Source organism: Buteo buteo, chromosome 13, assembly GCF_964188355.1.
Source record: "Buteo buteo chromosome 13, bButBut1.hap1.1, whole genome shotgun sequence".
In the NCBI taxonomy this organism is placed as follows: Eukaryota; Metazoa; Chordata; class Aves; order Accipitriformes; family Accipitridae; genus Buteo; species Buteo buteo.
This window is the reverse complement of record NC_134183.1, coordinates 10,439,490-10,465,810: the sequence shown is the minus strand read 5'-3', so window position 1 is coordinate 10,465,810 and position 26,321 is coordinate 10,439,490. Positions and strand designations below refer to the sequence as shown.

At 37.5% G+C, this 26,321-nt stretch overlaps 1 protein-coding gene across 5 annotated transcripts in view; it reads right to left on the bottom strand.

Annotated features, from left to right (window-relative positions):
• Positions 1–26,321, bottom strand: part of MAP2K5 (mitogen-activated protein kinase kinase 5) — a 140,286-nt gene that overhangs the window by 102,626 nt on the left and 11,339 nt on the right. For 3 of the 5 annotated variants that reach the window (XM_075044661.1, XM_075044657.1, XM_075044662.1), the window contains 6 exons: positions 24,154–24,221; positions 19,219–19,288; positions 15,604–15,644; positions 14,803–14,870; positions 12,056–12,104; positions 6,949–7,013 (listed from right to left, as the gene is read on the bottom strand). In XM_075044661.1, the coding sequence (XP_074900762.1) occupies positions 6,949–7,013; positions 12,056–12,104; positions 14,803–14,870; positions 15,604–15,644; positions 19,219–19,288; positions 24,154–24,221 (361 nt within the window). The remainder of the gene's footprint in view (positions 1–6,948; positions 7,014–12,055; positions 12,105–14,802; positions 14,871–15,603; positions 15,645–19,218; positions 19,289–24,153; positions 24,222–26,321) is intronic. The other 2 variants (XM_075044658.1, XM_075044660.1) reach the window with 1 other exon arrangement.

The following is a 26,321-nucleotide window of genomic DNA, read 5'->3' as shown; positions in this document are numbered from 1 at the left end:
CAGAGACATCAGAGATTAAGGAGAGAGTCTGAAACACATCACTGGCAGCATAATGGCAAAAAAGGATTCCTACATGAATACACAATTCTTCTGTCCCTTATCATTTCACATTCACTTCTATGAGCAAAAGCATTATTTTAAAAAGCATTCTATGTTAGGGAACAGTCAATGTCTATAAGCTTGGCATAGCTTGGCTGTGGCAAATTCCACCAATTCTCTACTACACACGGTGTTGTCTGTAACCAAGAAAGAGATGATATTGCCCACATTGGGGCAAGCTGCAGAGAAAGCTGAACTATGCTCACACTCCACCTCACTCATTGGTAACAAGAACAAACTCAAATTTTCAGGATTACTATTCTCTTAATCTTCCAAGCTATGGGCATACAATGCAAACAAAACAACTTTAATTTAAGAATCATCCAGTTTCTAATTAAACAGCCATAGGCAGCTGGCTGGATACATTTTAATCAGTTTCAATAACCTATTGATTGTATACTGAAGCTTAAAAATTAAAAGTAAAAAGATGACCGGGGAATTGTCCCATCTCAGAACAACAGTAGAACCCTCTGTAAATAACTCCTCTTTTAACCATCAGCTAAATGAACACTTCAATACTGCAGTACAAAGTCTTCTGCAAAATTACTTTAACTAACAAGCAGAAATTTATCAGCTTCAGCCAAAATCAATGCTGAAATCAATTTGAACACTGGTTGTGTCTAAAGGGGCTCATTGGCAATTTAGGGAAATTACACCATGTAAATGCCTGTGCTTTAATTGAACAGTTTCATCAACTAGGCTGTGATTGCTGTCCATTCATTTATTTACTTTCACTGCAGCTACCATTCTGCAAAGGAATGGGTTTTGTCAGACTTGAAGGAGGTACTTTATCTTCATTTTATGCACTTTTGTGCATAACAGATTTTATGAGGCAGGCAAGTGATAGCTGGGGTCAAAAGAAACAAGTGAACAGCAATCACTGGTCAGTCTTGTTTAAACTGCGATGATAATATGCAGAAATTTGGTGGCGTATTTCTAACTTAGTCCAGCTATTATTGTTCCAACGCTTTTCAGTGTGACTAAAAATAAAACAAAACAAGAGAAACAGAAAATGAATGTAGCCTGGGAAAGGAAATAAAGGAAAATGCCTCCACAACTGCAACACAAGAATGCAAGGAGATGCAATTTTCAGACTTCACATGGCCACAGATTTGTTTTAACACCAAACAAAACATTGAACCTGCTTGTACTTCCTTTTTTCAGAGCTGCATCAAGCACGAGGCTGGGACAAGAAATGTGTAGTGAGAACCTCCCCTGGAAACACAATACCGACGACGCCACGTGGGTCAGCTGGCAGTGCTCTGGGCTGGGAACCTGCAGAGACGGGCTCTGTTGCTGCTTTGCTATCTTGGGAAGATAATTTCCCTCTCTGTCTCTGTTTACCCTCTGCCATGTGCAGAGGATGACACTAGCTCCTTTGCAAAAGGGCCCAAATAATCTTTGAATTGAAGTATTTTGAAGAGAGGCAAATTATTGTCATTGTATTGCATATTCATACAGAAATACAGAAACGAATGAACAGAGGAGAGCAACAGCTCTGCTTAAATTTAGACTGGCTTCCCGCAACATTTCAGGTACATGATGATTACCGCCTTTAAAGAACAAAATGGGACTATAGAAACCCTCTTGAGGGACCTCCTTCATGACAGCACCAGTGTCCTGCATTAGAAGCCATGGGATAAGCCAGAAGGAGCAAATCTTGCTGAGTCAAAGCTCCTCAAGGCAATGATAAACTCCAGCTATTCCATCACCATTCCAAGTAGAGCTAAATCACCTCCACCTCCCTCACTCTCAAACACTGCTAAGTCTCCTCCAGCTTCCTCACTCCAGAACTGACATCGCTTTTTCCCTGCTAATGTTAGAGGATCTGCAACACACTCGCCAGGCACCGTTTGCAGGCTGTCTTGCAAGAGATAGCAACGTTCCAGCTGTCTTGCCATGCGCTATGTTTAACGTGCTAATGGGGCACCCCAAGGTTGGTTGAGATAGAGAATATAGAAACAGGCATATGCTGGAATGTACAACTCAACCGAACAGCAAAATTGCTCAAGTAAATTGCTCAAACAAATTAAGCTTCCACGTTTATCTGTATTTTCCCTAGCTATACAATTCTTCTGGGCGGTACATCATCAACAGCCACTTCTCTCCCAATTACTCAACTTAAAGTGAAGCCGTCTGGTTTAACAGCATTTTGCTACGATGATAACCGATTCTCCCTTTTCTTCCCTCTCTCCCAAATACTAGGTAGCTTCACAAATTAGTTACAGCATCATTGGGACTTTATGTTTATTTCAGTATACAGAGTGTTACAGCTTGCTGCTGCTGAAAACTCCTCTAACAGAATCCAAAGATTTACAAACCATACAAAACACACATTTTTGTAAAAACCCAGGTACACAGAAGGTTATACCATGCCCTAAACACAGTTACTTGAATATCTCACTTCTCATTAGCTACAATTGCAAAGCAAAAACTAGAAAACATGAAATAAGAGAAAAATATTATTTTTGCTTGTACATAAAGGAAGGAAATCGTGACACTTTAGATATACCATGTGAGAAGAGACTTCACCGAGTAATTATTTGCCAGAGATAAATACCTCTACTCTGTAATCCTTAGGTTCAAAATATATACAACTAAGCATTTTAGGTCTAAATAATTTAATGTAGCTACTCCTGAGACTAGCTGGCAGAGTGTATACATCCCATTACAAACCAAAATGTTAACCTTCTTTCACTGAAGTACAAAGGAGAAATCCTACCAAAACAGTCTCAGAGCTCTGCAACCAATGATGGAGCTGAAAGATGGAGCACAGAAGCACATACTTTAAACATCTTTTGGACCTACCTGTGAATGATTTTTTCCAAAAAAGCAATTTAAGTAAATAAAATAGATGTACTGGTATACAGAAGCTTTCTGCTGTGAAACAGCTCAAACTGTGCATTCTCCATCCTACCAGCTTCTATAAAATAGTTGATAAAAAATCAGAAACCCTGTCACAGAGCTGGAAGGTTGTGCATCTACCAGAGTAACAGTCTTAGGGCCCTCCTGTCAGGTCAAACCTCCATGAAATAATGGCAGCTGAGAGTTTCAAAAAAATTTGACTTAACGATACTCCACGTAAAGTGGAAACCCCAGTTAACGATGTAAACTACCTACAAGGACCGGCAAACAGAGGAGAAAGATACTGGCGTGCTTTCAGTCCATGTTATGGCAGATTTCATCACTTTCTTGACAATCTTTACTCAAGACAAGGTACACGCTGCCCACTATGCACCAATGGAAGAATTCTTTCTTTCTGATTGTTTGTATATTCAAAGATACTTTTTGAATATAGTTTGGCATTATTTGTATGTTCTCATGTATTTTTGAAAATATAAGCAATCAGAAAGCAAGAATAATTAACTGGTTTTGCCATATCTAACTCTATAATTGTTACCATTCCTTAATTAAGAAAAAAGTGTACTAAAAGGTAGAGGAAAAATAGGAGGTCAAACAACTAAAAAACCCCTTCTTTTTAGAAAAGGAAAAACATTTAGATTCAGCAAGTTCTCACTAGAAATATTGCTATAAAGTATTGATTTTTTTACCAGACTCAATTGACTGAAAAGTTGTTTGTATAGCAATATTGGCCAAGCCAATATACTGGAACAATTTTGCTACACACAGTAATCAAGTGTATTTCTAAAGTATAATTATACTGTCATAAAAATAAAGCTAAGATACCTCTTCTCCAAGCAATAAAACAGTTGCAGCTGTAAAGAACCCAAATAAATGAAATACATTTTCTAACTAAACATAGTGTCTTCCAAAGAGAACAAAAACACCTCTTCTCTCTCCCTTAAGCCAAGGTTAGCATGAAAAGTGATCAATACTTCAATCTCAATAAACTATTTCAATAGTAGTTAATTCACATGGAAAGAGAGGCTGAAAATTTTTGCTCAGCGACCTGCGACACGCTATCTTGTTTGTTAAATGCTGATAATATATCATTGCCATAATGGATATGACTTAGTATAAAGAGCTAGAAAGAAAGAAAGATACCACATAGACACATTCATTCTTTAGATTCAGATCAATACTACACACAGCCTCTTCTGAAACAAACCGACAGCAAGAAATGCTGGAAAAGGAAAACAGTCAAACGTTTGCAATTAATTTTATTTGACAAATGTTTATTGATTTACTGGAATAAAATATATGTGGGTTGCTATCTATGACTAGTGCAATCCAGCTACCTGTAAGTATTCCATTTTGCAATTTCTTATTGGCTTGTGTAGCACAGATGATCCTTTGGTGAGGGAAAACAGGCTCCCTTTTACAAAGAGGCAATTGCTCCAAGGTAGGAAGTTCTGTCTGTGCTTTGTCCGAAGCACATCACCACCACACGGTTACTGCCAACTCCCTGCAACAACAGCAACCAGCAGCTCTTCAGGGATGAAAGAGTGAATTGGTACAACTCTTCAATCCAATACACCAAGAAACAAAGTCAGGAAGATCTGAGAGGAATGCATAGCTTAGAAGCCAGTTTGGGGAGAAAACTCTATTTCATATTTATATCCTGCTATTATTTGCATTGCAAAGAAAGTAAAACTTCAGGAATGTGTAAAATATCCACATGTAAAAACGGTGCACACTCCCTGGAGCAGTGCAGAATGACACTTGCACTGCAGAAAATACTGTGAAGTCACTGCAACTGCTAATTTAAAATATGAATGCAACAAAAAGGAAGAAGAAAAGTAAAAATATTTCCCTGACACAGAAGAGGGCTCATGTTTTTACAGGTAAAATTTTTTACTTCCCCAAATTGCAGGCAAATGCAACACTCAACCACTTAACGAAGCAGATCACAGCATCAGCCCACACAACGCAGCAAGTCAATGTAGAAGTGCCAGAAGTATTATGCATTCCCTCCTGCACTATTATCCTCTGCACCTCAAGTGTTCACATCTTTCTTCCTTCATCACTCCTGCAGACTCTTAATAAAGTAGTATTCATCACAAGAGAAAAATATTTTTGTAAAAATATTAAACAAAAAGCAGGCACATAACTATACTACCTTTCAGAAATACAAACAGAAGTAAAAAAGTGCAAGTTTGACTTTACACAGCATTTTATCCAAATTTTCCATATGAATTCTACAAAACGTGAAATATGTACTATGTACATGGCAACATTATAAAAGAATGAGATATTTTTATACCACCTAAAAGCACTGCATCATTGTACACACTAAGCACACAGAGCAAACGTGGAATAGAGCTGTTCCTTGTGAGTAGGGCAGGTGCAAATTGCCAAACAGACATTAAGTTCAGCAGAGCCTCAGTGCAAAAACATTAGCAAAGCACAGATTCACTTGCCTTGGTTTACATTCCTTAGACTTTGGCCACCATCAGACGCAGGATGAAGGGGAGAGACTTTTAGTACAACCTTGTATGGCCATTCTTACGCTGCTCATGATTTCAAATTGCTAGCTCCTTATTTCAGCTACTTCTCTAAAGAAAATGACCCAGAACTGGGTAACAATGACACATGTGGGTTCCATCACTTTGTGGGATATTTATTCCTTGTCCCTAACTGTGCCTCAAGTGCCTTCCACAGGGACCAGAGCATGTGGCCCTCCTTTGTGATGCTTCTTCCACCTACATCACTCCCAGAGCATCTATCAGTGCACGGAGAAGGGAAGCAACCTTCTCTAAAGCAGAAAACACCAAGAAGTCACTGACTGAGCTGTAAAGTTCAAACCCTCTCTCAAACCTTTCTTATTATAAAGTAAAAAAACAATACCGTTTCTGCAAGTTTCTTGGTCTAGGAATATCTTTCTACAAGAGAACATCAATGAGATTTCTGAACTACATTCCATCTACAAGGCTAACCTGATTTCTGAAGAGTCCATTCAAAGACTGGATTTGTTCCTTTAAGGTTTTAGAAGTTCATTTTCATTAAATCTTCTGCAAGGAGAGTCATTTTGCAATGTTGGCAGCCAATTAGAAACTAAACTAAATGCACCGTAGCTTTTAAAACATTTTAAAAAAATGTTAATATCAAAGTTAAAATGTCTAAGGTATAAACAAAATCATAATGGGATGCTGGGTTACTGTATATGGTAAATAGCTCTCTGGAGGAAACCTTTATTACTCCCTCAGGGCTTTCTTATAAAGTATGGATTTCTTAATTCCTAGTGGAATATTTTTCATACACCACTGCAGACTATTAAGTACCAGATATTACATTATGTAGTTTAAACTTTGCACTATGCATAAGAAAGACTTTCCTGTCAAGAAAACTGTATCTCTGCTATTATAATCTTTATAATATTAAAATTAATACTGGCTGCAGGGTATAAGCTTCACTACCAAAATTTGGGGGAGTTTATCATTTAGTATATTTATCAGCCTGTGTGTGAAGCTGCTCGTAAGGGAGGCAAGTCACTGCAACAGTGAAAGGGGTATTTACTAATTTTGAATTGCCAGAGAAAGGCAGAGCAATGGTGTCATCACATCCCACTGGTGTCATTCTCAGTACTGGGCTAGCACAGGGCGTGGTAAGCCAGCAAGAATAATGGCATTGCAAATACTGAAGGCAATTCATTATGCTTCAGGACATTTCAAGTTCCACTTGTGAACCATTAACTTGTTACCCAGGAGGGATTCAAAACTAAGCATTAAAAAGATAATAAAAATGCACCAGCCCTCAGAGCACCCAAGAGCAGATACCTTGTAAATATGTAAAGAGAATTCTTAAAAAGTTTATATTAAGAATTTTTTGTAATCTTTTCTGCATAGCAGCAATGGCCTACCTACATCTCAATACAAATATGAAGGGTAAAAAAAAAAGAGCGCTGTTAAATCTTATTTTCAAAAATTTTAAGTGAAATTCAACACTCACTTGTAGACTGTGCCTCCATTGCCATGACCGAGGATGTCTCGATACCGTATGTCTTGTTCATTCATCTCCACAAGAAAGAAAGAAAAACAAAAGAGATGTCATGCTGTGGATGGAAATGTCAAGGAAAAGCAACTCTAGGCCATAAACAACAAGCAGTCTGGGTCATTTCAAGTTCAGCTGCAAGAACGAGAAGATCAATACAACATTTGCTGTCCAATTTATAAAAGACGATACCAAGGGACAAAGTGATGGAAAGTTTAATGACAATTTGTTTGCCTGGGTCATTTCATTAAAGTTTGATAAAAGGTGTCAAAATGGAATGATATAATATAGCTCAAGAGGGTCAGGTCACAGATACTGATAGGAAAAGGGTCTCCAGAACAGCACATAACCAAAGCCAAAGTTGGAGGTGAATGGAAACAATCCAACAGAAAACTGTCATCTTAAGTATGGCTAGAAAAGTTTATGATTTATTCTGGAATCAGCATAATTGATACTAATTGAGTGACAGTTCTGTCAGTAGGATTGCTTCGTAGTGCTCAATTTATATACCTTTTAACAAAAGCAAATCTTCAGAAAAAAATAGTCTTGAATTGCTATCCAATAAAAATAATTTTCCTTGAAATACACAACTAATTGCTTGCCTCAATCTTTCCGTTCACTAGGACAACTCTCCAGATATGACAGTATCCTCAGTTATTCAGACAGAAGCCTGATACAAGCACTGCTGATTGCAAATGTTGGAATTTGGGATCTGACATGGCTTTTATAAAAACTTATTATATTGCTGAATGAGCAATTCAAATATAAAACTACAGTTCAACCTTCTCCTGTACAAATACATATACTGATTTTCCAGCTAAACTACCTATTAAAAATAAAAAATTACTGAAGACATTTTTGCAACGCATATGTATACCTGAAAATAAATGTTTTAATCAGAATAAATTCTGGATTGTATGCATTTTCTATTCCAAAAAGATCTCCCTCATTGCCTGATCATTTTAAGTAGTAAATGAGATTGGGCAAGTCCCATTTTTAAAAGGTGTTTTCCTAGGAAACATTAATTCATTTCTAGTAACTATTTCTATTTTATGGGATACCATGTTAAACATTTTACATAAGTTGGCATGGCTGCTTAAAGACTCTTTGTCATTTTTGTGTATTAAAAGGCACCAAAAACCTCCTAATGATGTGTCTGGTCTGCTATCACTAATGTGATTAGAGATCACGTAAACACATCTGAGATAGCCTGAAATTAGCGATTTCAAGTACCACAAGCACCATGGTGAGAGCCACGCAGAGCTCGCCATAAGCTAACTATCTGTATTTATCCAACTTCTGAAATGGCTTTTAAAATTCAGTTGGGACATGTGCCGTTCAGTTACTAAGCCATGTTTAAGCATCTCCTTCCATATGATGTCAGTGAAGATAAGAGGAACTTTGCCCCTGGCTTCAACTGGAACAAATAAGCAATGGTAACAAGCTGAAATGCCCAAAAGAGTCAATACTCAGCATGTCTTACAAACAGAAAATGGAATATTTAACTTACTTAAAATAATAAGTTTTAAGGACAGAAATGATGAACTCCCAAATTTGTGTTCCTTCCTTTCACTACCTGAATAAAAAGCATGCTTGTTTCTCATAGGAAATACTTCTCCTCTATGCATTTCTTCCAGGGAGGTTAAAATCTCTGAGTTCTGAGAAAATTCAAAATACCTCAAAGCAGAAGTTGACTCTACGTTATTACCCATTTGTAGTTAAACCTGGGCCAGGTATCTTCAGAGGGTATGAAATGTCCCATTCGAATATCAAGGTTTATGATGAAAATGAAAATTTATTTTATTACTGAAAGCTATCTTGCTTACTGCATCAATCAGAAAATGCAAATAAAGAGGGAAAAAAAAAGACACCTCATGAGGAGCAACAATTCATGAATGGGTTTTAAAATATGTAACGAATCTATACTGGATCCCTTGCGCTAAAAATAATTTCTCTCAGACTGCAGTATTCATTAATTTAAAGCACACACTGTGTTTAAGAAGTTCCGGTCTTCTAAACTGGAAGACTTTAATTCTCCAGTCTTTGAGCTAACGACAAACATCTCTTTCCTATATTCCCAGCAATGTTCTTCTAAACAAAACTCTTAAGAGAAATTAAATGAATCCACAAAGCCATGAACATACTCGTATCTTTGCTTCTTGGGGGGAAAAAAGAAGAATTTTTTTTAGTTACACAAGTTATAAGCAACAAATTGAGCAGAACCAGACATGAAGCGTATTCTCTTTTCTCCTGCTTTTTGCTAACTGGTAAAAGCAGAGTATTTTCTTCACACCGTTCCCTAAAAGCCAGAGAGAGGAGCAGCTCCATCCTCTGATGCCGCACTGCTCGCGCCTGCTGCCAGTCCAGCACCATTTCTTGTCTCTGTGCACAAAGGAGCAACCAGAAACCCAGGGTGAAATAGGAAGACTGGGGTGGAGCAAGGATCTGCCAGCAACCGATAGAGAGATAAAGTGTGATTTACTGGCTCAAATAAAGATGCCAAAAACATGTGGTGATTTATTTATTTTACTGGGAAAACTGGATTCTCAATCATAAAATGATAACATAATAACAATGAGCTCGACAGTAAGGACTGGAATATTAAACCTGCAAAACCAAGTTTGATTGGATGCCAATATTAACAGAATTAATGAAAAAAGCGAAACAGACTTCAATTACGGATCAGCAAACAAAACATCCCTTGCTTATACCCGCTGTTTTTGATAGAAATCAGTGTCTATCTCTTGTAAATCATTAAAAACAAAATGCTCAATTAATCCTTATTTTATATGTAGAGGCCTGACAGAGGCAAAGTCCTATAGTCACACCTTTGCTTTACGAATCGAAGCAATAATGGTTTCAGAAAGCAGTCACACTCTATGAGCAGACAATTGAAGAGATTTAGTAAATCCCACTTTATAGAGCAGAGACTAATCGGAAAACACAAGCCAGTCAAATGTTTCTTATGAACTGTTGACACTATATCAATGCTGAATCAATTGGTGGCATTTACTCTGAGTGACAGAAAAGAAATAAATATTTATATCACATCACCTATATCAATGAACCTAGGCAGAAAGCTATTTCTAACCTGTCAATATTTGATTATCTTGAAGAATCATGTCCCCTTCTTTTAATGATTAATATGAATTCCTTATTAAACCTAAATGGAAACTACTAGAGGAATACCATTATGAATGCCTGAAAGCATAAACTGCCAAAAAATAATAAAAAATAATAACCCAACCCATATTTAAGTAATGATAAGTGTGACTTAATCCCCCAAAAGGGGGAAAAGTTAAAGTTACAACTAAAAACATATTTCCAGTTACGGATCTGTGACCAAATGTTGCAGAACACAATGCAGCATAACAAAAAGCATTTTCTCTTGACAAAACAGTGTAACTCCTATCAGAGCAGGGTGAATAAAATAGTATTAAAACTTACTTTGAATCTTCTTTTTTTTTTTTAAATGGGTTCAAGTAACATTTTTTAATATCACAGTAAGAGTTTTGGTTCCTTTATATCTTTCTAAAATACTACTACGCAGGAAAGAAATCTGTAACAATCTATTGCAGGGCACACAAAATACTAATTTCTATTACTTAGAACAAATAAAATGCCAAATACAGCTTATGGACTCAATCAAAAAGGTGGCTTTTACTCACGTTCAGTAATTCTACTTTTAAAAAAACTAGTAATATTGGAGCAATTATCAACTTCATTTTAAAAGTTCAGAAGCATGCTGCTGGTACTTCCATAATTTTAAGTTATCCAGAAAAATATATTATTTAGCTATAACTTTGAAACATTAACAGATTTACCTGATAGGAATCTGCGAATATTAAACTAAGTCTGCACGTAAGCAATGCTGACAAGCTTAAAAATACATTTCCAAGCTGTATTCAAAGGATTCAGTGCCAAATAGGCAAGGTTGCAATACCGGGCTGTTTGACTCACATTTTAGAGGGGCACTCTCATCTATTAGACCACAATGTTACAGGTGATACTGAAGGACAAGCATGAAGACCAGCCTTTATCTTCTTGACACGCTCAACTACAACTACTTGATTCATGAAATGCCAATGAGGCTTGGAGAGGTCATTGTGTGAAGGCACTGAATACGCATCTGAGATAATTAAGATTTCAACCTTCGAAACATGGAGGGGAAGTGAACAGCAGTTAAGAAAATCAATAAGAGTCTTTTATTTGCAGTGACACAGATGTCTCAGTCAATAGAGCCTAATAGGCAAGCTTGATCGCAATGGACAGGTGCCTGCCTCCAAGGCTATCAAAGGGCTTTCACTATGACAAACGTTAAAACATATTTATGTTGCTGCTGAAGAATCTGGGATTCTTTTAAGGTAGTTTAATTTAATGGTGTATATTTAATGTCATTACGCTACTACACGCCTGCCCATACATTCAGATCAAAATGGGTAAGAAATGATTGTTCCATCTGTCCAGAACATCCACTTGTCCATCAATTGTTACATTAAACCTTTCACTCCTGGGTGCCAGAATCTGAATACCTGGAGCAGGAAGAGAAAGTAACAAGACAGCTTTCTACAACTTTGGGGTTTTTTTTGTTTTAGTTTTTTGTTTGTTTGTTTTTTAAGAAGATACAATGTAAGGAGATTCCAAATAGTACAGAGCAGTTCCTTGTAAGAACCTGCTAAATATTTAAGTATCTACTGCTCTAAAGAATACGAAGGTCATTCTAACTGAGCAGTTGACTTAGTTATTCAAAATTGATTAACTTTCTTCCCTGAAATTGTGGCAGCAGTGCAACATGTGTGAGGTACTTCAATCTATTTGGAGCTAAATCTGATTAGCACATTTGGAGAAATGGGAAGCAAATTGCTATGCCAATCAAAGTAAATCAGGACACATAACTCATTCATATCATGAAGGTTTTCATGGTCCCTCCAGTTCTGTATTAAAAGAACACATTAAAACTAAATGAGCAGTAAGCATCTCTCCACCTATTTGTGGTATGCCAATCACTGCAGTATTAGGCAGTAACAAGACGTGTGTGTAGCCAAGACTCAATTCAGGCACCTACCTGGCCGTTTGCAAGTATTTTCTTTAGCTCTGCAGAAGACTTTTTTAAGCTGAAAAATAAGAGGCAATTATTTTTAATGACTGTGCCATTTCACTCTATAAAATAAAGTGAAACCATAAGAAACAACAAGCCGACAGGTTAAGTTCATGGTTACATATTCTAATAGATTTAATTTTAGCAATGCTGACTGATACTCAGTATAGCTACTCCTCAAACTGCAGACAGCAGAAATGAAGGAACAATGAACATTTAAGAAAATCAATATATTTTTCACCTTTACAAACTAGCTTTTTTAGATACCTGACTATACTACCCTTTGAGATACAACCTATTGTTTGTCAGTTCAAAGAAAAGAAAAAAAAAGATACCCTCACAAACCAAGCGTTTCAAAAAACAACAGGAAAATAAGGTTCACATCTAGTTTTCAGGTGCCTTATCTTGTTTTAAAACCCCTTAAGCCATTATCCCTCAATCATTTCTAAAAATCTGCCACAGAAGGGTGTGCCATCAATGATGCCTCACTAACTCAACTGATGTTAGGTTGGAGCATGGTGAGCAGGTGAGTACAACTCCTGGTTTAGGCATCTCAGGGACATACCCAAATTGAGGTGGGTAAGTACAGATTGCCACGGGTATCCATTCCAGGTCAACTTGCTGCTGCAGTCCCTATGCTTCTTCAGGAGAAACTACTCCTGTGTCACTAGTCTTACATTACACAAAATGACCCCTATTATTTTCTTCTACTACAAGAACTTGAACAAACCACAACTATCAGCTTGGTGTGTTTTGTAGGTAAAACTATTAGTGGCTTCAAACTACGTCCACCCACTCACAAAGTACTGCTTCACCTCTTTTCCTGACAAACTATGTTCCTTGTACGTTCAACACAAAAAACTGCCTGGGTAGCAATATGTCTGCAAAACTTAATCTCAAAGACACATTCTGCTCTTATTACTGAAGTTAAAAAAAAAAAGTACAAAATAATATATTCTTGAAAGCATGTGCACGTGTCTTGATCACAGATCATTATTAACAAGAACAGTGAAAACACAGATTTCATATTTGGTGTCTTTGTTCTTTAATAGGCCTCTTGTTCCCACGACTACTTTAAAGAAAAATTAAGTTTTCCAAGGAAACATAAGTTGATCTTGTCATCTTTCATGACTAACAATTTGTGAACATGAAACAAAGAGAGACTTTCAATTACTTCAAAAACAAAACTCATAGTGCAGAAGGTTTCGGAAAAGGAATGGCAATTAACCACCAAATAAGGTGACAAGAATCTTCTAGAAGCCTCATTTTCAATGCACTTTAAGAACAAGCTCAAAGTACAGGAAGTACTGAAAGCCAAAGCACAACAGCGACAAAAAGGAGCTTTATTTAGTTCAGTGGTATGAATTGGGACGAGGACTGCAGTTCATAAAGACATTCAGATTTATTTTCTGTAAACAGTCTTGGATAGGATCTTCACCATTGCAATAGACAGCAAATCTTCCCCAAGGGATGGGGACAAACTTTGCTAGAAGAGATTCACTCAGGGTACTGGCTCTCTTTTCTTATCTCCTCCATTAGCAAAGACACTAAAGGGAAAATCAAAACTGCTTTTACTGGTACTTGAACTGGGCTACTCACTGTAGCACAACTCCATGTGGGGTGGCATCCTGCTCATCAACAGGTAACCATGTCACATCACTCCCACCGCACTAAGGCAGGGTTTGTGGGACAGTCCCACCACTGCAGCACTTTGTGGTGTCTGCCAGAACGGGTACCGACACTTCGCCGACTGAACACGCTTAATGCAGTATGACCGTGTCTTTGATCAGTTCATCTTCGTCAATTTTTCTTTTCAAAATGCTCTCGGAGAGAAAAGGGAGCAGCATGCTGATGCACAGACAAATGTAGTATTATATGCTTATTAGAATAATAGAATAATTTAGGTTGAAAGGGACCTCCAGAGACTTCTATTCCCATGTTTCAAATACGCTCTTATTTGAAGAAGATGGATCCAGACTTTTCTTATTTCCTTTTAAGAATATATAAGGGTTTTTTGTTTATTTGTTCTAACATCAGTATGGAGTATAATGACTTCCTGTAACAGTTCATATAATAAAATGGAGTTTATGCTCCAGTATTTAAAACCAGATCTCAAGGAAAAAAAAGAGAAGGAGTTCTCTTGCATTTTAAGATCTTAATATGGCTTTTCAAATTAGGACTGGAATCTAAAAAGAAAGATAAGGGAGATGGTCTCCAAAACTGTGCTGAAACTGTATGAAACAGGGCAACTAAGCTGTTCAGATGTTTCAAAAATCTTACCCCACAATCATAAACCTACTGAATCAGGTATCAAATTTTAGAATCAAAGAATCCTGGAATGAGATAAGCAACAAAGACCTGAACATACAGACCTTGCCATAGACAGTGATTATTAGATCACCTAAAACAAATTACCTCACCCACAAACAGTATTTCAATGCTTTATAAAGGACAAAACCATCTGAAATACCCAGCAAAGACTTATTTCTTTCGGCAGAAAATACTTCTCCTGAAGAACCAGCAGTACGAGTCTAACAAGATCCATGAATCAAGGTAATTTCGTCTTCCTCACTTCACTCCTGTGTGCCCAGTAGTCATATTGAAAAAGTTATTCAACATGAAGCTTATCATTGGTAACTACCGCGCACAAGGTTCCATTTTGTTTTAATAAAAGAACACAAAACAAAACATATGCTTCCGTTCTTGACTCTTACCTATTGCTTGGAAGGGAATCCGAGACTGCCGAACTGCTATTATTAGCAGACCCTGCTCGTGTATTTACCTGCAGGCAGGGAAAGGATCTTTATCAGTCGTTTGTGTTCAGAGGACACTATTCTAATTAACCTGTAATTTGCCATGAATTTCTCATTTCACTATGAAGGTTAATTAGCTTGTTGCTAGGCATGCCGATGGTTGAGGTCTCGCCTGTATGTAGGTTAGCAGGCTATATAATTCATGGACTACACTATACTATCTTTACATCTTAAATGCTTACTTAAATAATACAGAAAAAGAGATTATATGTCCACCATTTATTCTCATTTTAAAAACTAAGCAATCATTTAATATATTCGTAGCCTTCTGCATTTCAAAATTAGTATGATTACAGAAGCAATAAGCATACCTGAATGAATCAAACAGCCTAAAAGAATTTCATTGCAGTGCCTTCCACACTTAGATAAATTACTGAAATCAAACTAATATGGTGAGGTTTTTTAAACTCTTTGAAGTAGTAGCAGGCATTAGTTGATAAACTGAATATTAAAATTCAGGAACCTTATTAACAGAGGTTAAAAACAAAAAGGAAGGCAATTCCATTTTTAATAAAACTGTATATAGAGATATTGCAGCCAACACCCAGCAGATGAAACCTTCTCCCACCCTCAAAAAAAAAAAAAAAAAAAAATCTGCTTGTCAGAGCTCAAGAAAGTGCAGTTTTATTTGACATTTCAATAAGTGGAACACAGCATTACAAATCCATCTAACTTTACTGAAACAATTATTGAAATTCGTACCTTCAGGCCATGTATGTTCCGTTTCCCAGGAGGCTTGCAGGCTGAAACAGTAATTGACTAAATTGTAGAACACATCAGGGCCATTTACAAATTTGCTCAAAATGAATCTTTTAAAAAGAAATGAGGGTGACACCAAAATTAGCAGAGAGAAATGATTGAAAAGTGCCTCACAAGACCCAGAGTGGGAATTATGAACCAGGATTTTTAACTTGCAGGAGTGAGCATTTATAAATGCTAAGAGCTTTCTGACACCATGTAATATAAATTCTAATTTCTGCTTAAAACACATCAAAATCAAGAGAACTGTTGGCTTAAATTATCAGCTTCTTTTTGTAATTCAAATTAAAATCTTATGTCACTATTATTTTCACATGCTGTATTCTTTCTGGCATTTAACAGAAATATTTGCAAGATGTATTTTAAAGGAATCAGCTGCCACACATCATGAATTAGTCATATTGTCAAATGCAAACAGTTTGTTTTAAATGTGGCAAAAACATGTCAGTCTCAAGAAACCAAATACTGGATAAATGCAATACAAAATGCCACATTTTGGACACAGATGTACAAATGTGGCATCTTACTACAATGTCTAGATTTACAGAGGGACATGCTGCTTGAGGAGAAAGTATTTTCCTCAAGTCTCTCAAACTACATATTGCCTTGTTCTTCCATTCAGTGGATGTGCTTTTGTCAAATGTTAAAGCCACAAAGGCTTCTAGCTACATGTTACAGACAGTTCCCATTTTAAAACTACAGTGCCCTACAAATTGTATGTTAAAGGGCCTGTCACTTTTGATTGATTGTCTGAGGAGGGATGAATTTGATTTTTCTCTTTCTCTGATGCACATGCATTTCACTTCAATTTTTGACAGCAGGAAACAGAACTATTTATTAGTTAGAAGGACACAGATGATAGTTATTAAACACATCGGTTAGGGCCAGGCCATGTGCCTTTAAATGACATTAGAAATTACCATGTGCATCTTAAAGAAGAAAAATATTATGATACTGTGGGCATTAAAAAAAAAAACAGAAAACAATAAACTATTCTAAAAAAACGAATAAACTATTCTAAAATACATATAAGCATATTAAATTTTTTCCAATAGATTAAAATCAACATTTTGAACAATATATTAAAAGAATAGCATTTTTTATGGGATATATATATAACACAGACAGGAGATATATACATGTGTGTGTATGCACACACACTCTTGTTTATGTATATGCATACACAGAGGTTTATTTTCAGTATAAAAAAAGAACTCTGGCTCTTACTACCCAGACTGCAACAATGCATTTTTTTAAAAAATAGACAAAATACCAATTTTTCCCCTTAAAGACCTTTAAATTATCAAATTAATACAGCACAGCCAAGGTAACACAGGACAGCACATAAGACATTTACTGCTGGCAGGCTTTATGGAAGACAGGAGTTTCCAGAAGCTGGCTGGAGACAGCAACTGAGAGGCTTCCTCAGAAGTAAGAGAGGCAGAAAGGGAAAAGGACTCAAAGGAAGATTGGGCTTGCAAAGAAAGCTCTTAAAAAGGGAGAACCTTAAATTACAGGCAGAAAAGCTGCACGTTACTGATGCAGCTTTAAACTGCAGTACGTAGAGAGACATGGCCAAAAGGGCATGAAAGAAAAGTGCTTGTGCTAACAAAATTTGGGATGTTCATTAGAGAGGCAGGACAAGAAGACAGAAAAAAATGCAGGGAAGCACATTTTGTTCGATATCGCAGAAGAGCAGCAGCAGAACTTAGAGGCAGTCTGGGTACAAAGGGAGTGCAGGGTAGCTTTAAAGCTGTAATCTAGAAAGAATACATGTTTTAAGAAGGTGATTTGGAAAGATGAAACAGCAACTCAGCTCTGAAGCAATTTAAAGCCATTTAAGAGGAAATACCCAGCAGAAATGTGTGTAGTTGAGCTAATGGTGAAAATGTAGAAACAATACACGGGGATTGTATCCTCAGCAGCCTGGAGATGAATTCTGAGTCTGTAGTCAAAGATTATCCTTGGGTGTAAAGCAAATAGAAAAAGAGACTGCAGGAGTCTACTTGGCTGGTTCTTCAGGAACAACCCAAAAGGAGAATCTAAAAGCAGGTTAAGCCCAATTTGTAATTTCAAAACGTCCCTTTAAACACTCAAGCATGCCAGCTATTGAGCACCTCCTGTCACAACTTCCTTGAACTGTTTGCTTAAGGGGAAATATATCTAATTGCCTTGTATTTCCAAGAAGGGTTCTCCACCTACTAGGGTCATCCACTGTATCAGTTCCTCCAAGCCACATGAAAGCATAGCACTTTATTTCTTGCAAGTGGTGGTCAGTGGTTTTAGACAGAGTGTATGTCAGTAACTAAATGGCCTTCTACAGAAAGGGGTTCAGGAGAAAGGCTGAGCACCTCCCATCTCAGCCTGGGAGGAGGCAGAAGATAGCTTCCCTCTTTACAGCTGTCCTTGCACTCATATCATGAGAACAGATCTCAACTGCTGATTGCTCTGGAGTCCCACAGCTCAAATATCTGGGAGTCCCTCTCTCAATCAGATCCTGCTAGCCTGACCCATTAAAAAAAAAATAAAAAAAAAATCTCCATATTCCCCTTGAATTGAAGTCTCTTTTCCATAGCAGCATACTAAACTACCAGGAAACCCAGCCTCCTTTTGAGACCTTATTAGCATGTGCTTGAGAAGGCTGTTGGTTAATTGCCCAATTCAAACTTCAGAGAGTTGTAAGTAATGGAAGTCTAGAATGTTTAATTGGGAAACTCATAGTATGATTATTTGTATAATATCAGTTAAGTGAGAAGAGCTTAATTTTTAATTATTTCAATTAATTTATTGCTGGGAGATTTACTTGGAGAATTTAAACCTTATCTGTTTCATCAATTAACAATCAGAGATTCAAAGACTAGATAGTGAGAGCATCTGAATGAATCAGCAGAATTATGTAATGTATTAGTCTTTTTTTAGCCATTATTTGAGTTCAGAGAGCGCGGTGCATTCCCAAAAACCTAACTAGCTGTCTACGGATTTTTGTTCAGGATGTAGATGACCTATTTTTTAATTGCCTCAACCCACATAATTGATTACATCTTTCCCTGTTCAGGAGAACTATTAAAGTAGTAGTGATCACTTTGATACCATGAAGTGCCCAAATCTCAAATAAAATATGTCACGCATAGAGCTTCTGTGACAGACGCGTTCCCATTTTCAAAATGAACAATGACAGTCACATTTCCCCAAGTCTGTTAGACTGATTAATGACATTAAAAGATCTTAACAAACCCCAATTTTCCTAAGTATCCAAAACTTAAGTTATTCATCTGCTTTGGTCTGAATACATGCAGAACCATCACCAATGAGTTTTTTAAATGTACATAAATATGCACTATGCAAACTGAATCTTGTTAGCCTAATTTACTCCAGTAAATTAGCTATTTTATATGCAATAAATGTAGTTTTCACTACACTCCCCACAATAATGAATTCTTCTATCCAAATTAAGAGGTAAACATCACGTTATGTGCATTTAAACCTCCCGAAAACATAACTGTTGATGAAACAGTTTACTGATATCATCATTGTTGATTAGAATTTGTTAAGCATTACCTCTTGGATATATCTGTAGAGGCTCTATTAACTGTCCATTTACTTGCTGTTCCATTACAGTGGAGTAATACTGCAAAGAGATTAAAGAAAGAGATTACTCAGTAATGTATGAATAGTAGTAAGAGCACTTATGGATTGTTTAAGTCAATGTTTTTTGGTTTGTGTTTTTTTTTTTTTTAAATTGCCATAGTACATTTCAGCCTTTAGAACGCTTTCTTGCCATTTGCAATGTTCACACAATAAAGTGGCATGGAGGAACATAAGCACAGGGCTGCGATACCGAGCACAGGACTGACTCCAGCACAGGGATCCGTTATTGGCTCAGCTAAGCAAGTTTCAGGCTCACCTGAAGCCTTGGAATGCTTCAGAAGAGTGAGCAAATGAAACATTTACAGCAAACACAGCAGTTGCCACACCTGGAGAAGCCAGGAAAACCAGTCAAATGTGGAAACAAAGAAATGCTGTAAATATAGTCAAAAACTGTGCAATTAGGAAAACTCCAAGGGAGAAAAGAATCTGGAACCTACCCAACAATTTGCAGTGATGAAGCACAGTCAGGGCAGTCGGGGCCACATCCCACATAAGCAGAGATGTCATGCATTCCCTTAGCATACAAATTCAATGCACAGTAGGGTATGCAAAACAGTGTTACTAGAAAGCTCCTGCAGACATACTGAGACCTTGGACTCCACAGCAACTGCTACAAGTGATCTGGGGGGAAGTTTACTGATAAAGAAAGGCTAAGAATGGACAAAAAAGTATGCAAAAGTATCTGAGAACATCAAGACCCAAGACGACAGAAAATACGTAATGCAGTATGAAGAAGCCTGAGAAGTGGCACATGGATGAGGAGTAGCATTAAATCAAGAAATAAACATTTGGAATAAATAAATCAAAATCTTTACAAGCCTTTTTTAATTGACCCTCACTCCTGAGAAGCAGTGAGCACTCACCAGAGAGGACATTTAACATTACGACCACACAATGCCAGGGCAGGAAGACAGACCTTGCTACAAGTTTACTGTGTATAACCCATACATCTCTCATCATGATGTGTTAAATATTGAAAGCACATCACAAAGCACATTTCTTTTGCAATCGCCAAACATCTTTGAAGAAAACACGCTGGCTGTGGGCCAGATCTTCATGGCATAAATCAGTGTAGCTCCACTGACTTTCATGCTAATTCTCACCAGCCGAGTGTGGTCTAAGACTTCAGCATGTCACTGTTACCAGCATTTTGTGATACTATTACTCAAACTGGCAAGAATGGATGTCAACAAGAAAAAAAATTCTAAGTGTCTATGAAATCAAACACATGTATTTCACTCACACCAATGGTTTCCTGTAACACAGGCATTTTTTACTTATGTAACTTAAAAAAGACAAAAGTTTATTCACTACCTAACATTACAAAACATTTTTCTTTCCTCTTTCAATGGCATTAAACATATGAACATTAGTAAGCAAGTGTTAGATGGACACCAAAGTCAATTTATGTGCAGAAGTTTATGAGTGCTTGTTTTTCACATTCATGTCAAGAAACAGGAATAAATTTCCTTTTTGTGAAAAAAAACCAAACACCTGATATAAAGAAAATTGCTGAGGGTTTAAGGATCCATCCATCCCCACCTCCTGTGTGTACATCTAGTATAATGCCTGCTGCTAAAAGCATTTCCCTCATTAAAATCTCACCACAAGATTTTTGAGCGGGGCATCTCATTCATATTAGTGCACAAACGTATAAATCCACATCTTAAATAACTGCGTGACACATGCTTTCACTGTGCTTATACAGAGCAAAGCTATTCATTACAAAAGCCCACTCTTTTGAAATGATCAAAAGGTTTTTCAGGAGCCAGAACTACCCCATAGACTTATTTTGTATCAGGGGGGTCATGAATAACATGCCAAATCCTCCCCCATGTCCCCATATCCCTTCATAAAAATGTGTCACCAGTACCTAATAGCTATGGAGCTGTAAAAGAATCTCCTGCTCCACTGGGGGCCAAAATTGCCTAAGAAAAACAAACTTCTTTATTACCATTTTACTAGTGGTGTTCTATGGCCTGAAGACATATATATACACAGTATAAACTTAAATTACATACTCTCCAGAATAATAAATTAAAATAAACGTACATGAGACTGTTTCCTACCCTAAAAAAAAAACCAAAACCAACCCAAAACAGAGGGAGAGAGAATAAAAAAAAACAAACATGGACCTCTCCATTACTCAAACAGTGATGACAAGTAAATGAAATATCAATCATGTAAGCTGTCAACCTTTTGGGACAGCAATAACTGTTAACAAGTAGTCTGGAAAAATTGTCTGAAAATGACTTGTCCTCCACACATGAGCATTTGAGGTTTCCATGGAAAATTAAGATGCCAGTGGCTATTTGGAACATTGTTCAGGTATTCTTTTTAATGGAAAATTTGCCACTTATTGATCCAGAGCGTGTACCCCTTGCTTTCAGAAAGCTGCAAGCAACTTTCCAATCAGTGGCTGTCAAAAAAATTACTGCCTTTTTATACCGATACAAGACAACAACTAAAGTGCAACTCCACTGCTACTCGATGTCTGTCTTTAATTAACAGCAATGCACAACAGAAAAATAATTTTATTTACCATTCCACAATATTTGCATAGGCATAACACAAAATATTTCTGCATACTGTAAAATAATTCCAGAACACTGTAAAATAATTCCAGAACTGTCTGAAATCACTTACTGTCAAGTTCAGAAACGAAAGAACCTAAAGATAAGAGCTCATGCATGATTCAAAATACCTTCCCCAATTATAATGTCATACCTGCATGGAAGAGATCTGTATTCTCAGGGAATATTTTTTGTTGTTGTTCTTAAACTGAAAGAAAATATTTCACTTTGGTTTTGGAGAATACTAGCAGAACTGGAGGCAAACTGCACCATGTCAAAATTCCTAGAAATATTTTAGCAGCTGTTCAATCCTCCAAATATCTGTTGCAGGCCTCTAAATACTAAAAAATGAGTATTTTTCTTCCCCAGTATATTCTTCAAGATTACAGTAGATTCATTCCTTTTCCTGTAGGCTAAGAACATTTGTTTTCTTATAAACATATCCCTAAATGACACCTATAGGATGTTAGAAAGTTAAACCATCAATGCAACACTCAAATAGAAAACTAGTTTAAAACCAAAGGGAAAATTTTCAGAGAAGAAAAGCTGCTGAAGCGGAAAGAAGTCATTTACAGACATCCCATAATTTTTAAGGGAAAGCAGAGAGTTGAGTAATCATAACTCTAATGTACTGAAACTTTAACAGTAAGCTTGGAAGCATAGCAAAAAGATGACCTTACAAAGGCACAATTAATCTTAAGACTGTGCCAGGAAAATGCAAGTTTTCCAGTTTAACAGCAAAAATGGCAGACGTTTTATAAGGAAAAAAATCAAGAAACACAAGGAATTCCAGTGGGGAAGCATCGTCAGTGATCTAGTTGTACGAAACAAAACAAAACCAACCTCAGACAAGCACAAAACCCCCTTGACTGCAGCAGGATTTTTCTTCCTCTCTTTCACACATCTGTCTTACACTCTTTAATATCAAACTTGTAATACAATGGTTTCACCTCCTCTGGAAAGAAAACTGCACATGAAAGGGGCTTATTTAATAAATCCCTTGAGTTTCACAGAGCTCAATCACCAGCATCTGGAACCTGCACTTCTTTCACCCCAGGATTAAGTCATAGGCAATGACTAAAATCTCTTTGAACCAGGGTCTGCTAACAGACGTCCAGTCAACAAATGTCCACCACAGCCTTCACGAGGCAAGAAAGAGTACAACCTCCGCAGGTAGCAAGAGGATCAGAATTTCACCGAGGAAGCCTTCCTGGAACCTAGAAAACACGAGCCCCCTTCACAGGAAACACCGATCGTTTGATGTGTTTATGTGCTCAATTCACAACAACAAAACTATGTTGTTTTGCCAAACACTAGAGAATATGTGCCCAAGAGGGATCCATTAAGCAGAGACTCAGGCAAGACGTAGGCGATCCAAGCATGTCCCTGCTCTGCTTCCTCTGCAACCGGGAACTGATGAGGAGGACTAAACTGAACCAAGTCATTAAGTCCCACCAAAACCACCTACGAATGTTACTAAACAGGGCTTGTTTCCGATATGTTCCGAGTTAATGTCTCCGAGTACAGTGAGAAGCGCACTTTACAAGGAACTAGCATTGCATCTGGCTTAGAGAGAAAATACCCATTTGTTACTTCCTTGCTTATCAATTTAATTTGAAAGGAAAAGTTAAATGATTTTTTTCCACTTACATCTGCAACACGAAAGATACACTGAAGCTATACTCAAATTATTTTGTTTCAATAAGTAACTGCATACTTTATTTCTGTAGACACGTTTTATATTTATAGGTATATTTTACACACATCTATGTATATAAAGGCACACACAGACACACACATCTCATATTAAAAACCAGAAAATACATCTTTAAATCCTCTATGAATATTGAGCCTGCAGCTACAATGAAACTCTTCTGTTAGGAGGGGTGAAACACTCTCCAGATGAAAGTAGATTTTGAAAAATTTTTAGAGCCCAGGGGTTCATTTTTAATGAGCCGTTACTTTAAGTACTGCATAAAAAATACAAGAAATTGATAGTCCATTTAGCCTGCACTATACCTAATGCAAAAGTCATTAAGATGCATTATTCTTAATGTTTATGATATGATCAGTAAGTGTACAAGTCTTTTTTTCCCCAAAAAGTCAAGCATGTCCATATATCTTATATGATACAGTTTTTAAACACCTACACTTAATACAGGAATATTGTACTGTGAACACTGCAGCTTATGTTAACACTTTGATACAAGCAAAAATACACAAACAAACTGAAAAACATGGAAAATATCAGCATTTGTTATACTATACCTACATAAGATAGCATGGCTTTCATTTCTTCATCGCTTCTAACAGTAATCCGATCACCATCCTCATCTTCATCTAACAAAGAAATGTATCATATTCATGAACAATGGAAGAAGGACATTTCCAATTTTAATATGTAAGGTTTTTACCTGAACTTCTACAAGCAAATAAAAATATGAAGAATGTATAAGCCAACTACACAGGTACTCTGAAATAATAATGTATAATGACGCCAAACATTAATTAACAAAGACTACAATTACATCTAAAAAGGGGGCACAAACAAAGCGCTCAAAACTCTGCTCTCAACAGTTCTTTTACTGCCAGAACCTCTCCAGAAGCCAAGAGCCTTACACATAGTATAATACCCTCTGCTGAAACCCATCAAGGTATTCTTTTGACACAGCAAACAGAAAGTAAAGTTTCTTAGTGTGCTTTGATCCTCCCAGATGGAGTTAAGTTCTGGTGGTTTCTTTAATCAGAATTACTAGAAATTTTAAAAAAAAAAAAAAAAAAAAAAAAAAAGTAAACTGTTTTCCTCCCACTAAAACCTTCTAGTCTTACTGTCAACTCTACCTCAACTCACCTGCCCCAGGTCAGCCTCCTCCCAACCCTTTGCCCCCATCCCTATTACAAATGCACAAGCATCTCTGCTTCTTCACAACAGAGCAACGCTGACTTAAAACCAGTAACTTACAAGTGGACACAAATCTGCAATGTTTATATAGAGAGATTTAGACAAAGGCAGAAGTTTGTGAACGAGTAAAACCAGTCTGTGCCTTTGTTCGCAGTGCAACTGTGGGTGAAGAGGAGGCAGGAGGCATGAGCAGCATTACCGGGCAATCACGGCTTTGCGATGACGGCTCGGGCACAGCCACAAACGCAAAGACGAGGCACTTCTGGCATAATGAAAGAGGCTGCTGCAGAAACAGAACCAGAGGAAAGGGAGCAAGATTCGAAAAGGCTGCAGCAGAGCAAGGCATTCAGAAAGAATTATTAATATGAAGATCTGAAGGAGGAATAGACTTTCCAAAAGACATATGGCGGGATTCAGCAGGTGCAGATTTACCAGGGGGCTCAATCCCCCCCCATTAGCACCAGCTGGTACAACAACACGCTCCAATGTCACAAGCCGCAGTTGCTGAAACACCCCGTGCGGTGCCTTCACTCAGATGGGAGCAGTGTCCACCCCATCCTCTCCTGCCCTGGCCCTCGTGAAAAGCTCGTACACTTTCACCGATGGGAGAGCTACACCAGTCACCAGATGAATGGAACAGACCCCTCCCCTCCAAATCAGTTACAAAATGTTAATTTCTTTTTATTGCTCTAGCTTTGGGGAGAAGGGAGGGGTTAATGATCTGTCTCCAATTTTTGCCTGCTGCTATTTAAATATCTTCCTTAGATACTTATTAAAAAAAAAACAAACCCAAAGCACATTGGTGTATAGCCCAGTTTTACATTTGTTTTTTTCCTTTGGACAGGGAGTTCTTTGAAAATAAAACAACCACGAAATATCCAACTGATACCAAAGAATGGCTGACAAATTCACATGACTTTTTGGCCAGAAAACATCTATTGTGGGGAATCTCAACCACGCAGGCCCATTTGAGTTGGGATATTTAAAAGGCCTGAGACACCCACCTCTTCCTGAAAGGTGATGGGGCTCAGTGTGCCAGGACATGTCCACATACACAAGGATGGACAGACCAGAACAATTCTGCCTGTGCTCCAAGTTGCAAGCAGGCCGGTCAGAAAGTCGTATGGTTACGAAAGAAAAGCACTCTGCCCAAGCTATCATGCACTGGGAAACCAAGGAGCAACGTACACACCGCATTTCAAACACCTGTTAAATACCAAAGGATGAGGACATGGGTGCATTTACACGGCTTTGGGACCGGAGCAGGTTTGCTCCTGACCAGCTCACGATGCGAGCAGAGGCTGAGGCAGTCTGTCTGTCTGTCCCCATCTCTGAAGAGGTGCTCTAACTGATACACGTGCTCTCTACAGTCACAGTCCCTGTGTATTACATCAGCATCAAAAAGTGCTGTTGTGTCCCTAGATGAAAACTCATTCTTGCTCAAGAATGTGGGAAGAGATCCAAGTCAACAAATTAAAGTTACCCGAGAAAAGGAGTTTGTTCATTTTGCCTCTGAAAACCTAGCAGGTAATTCTGAG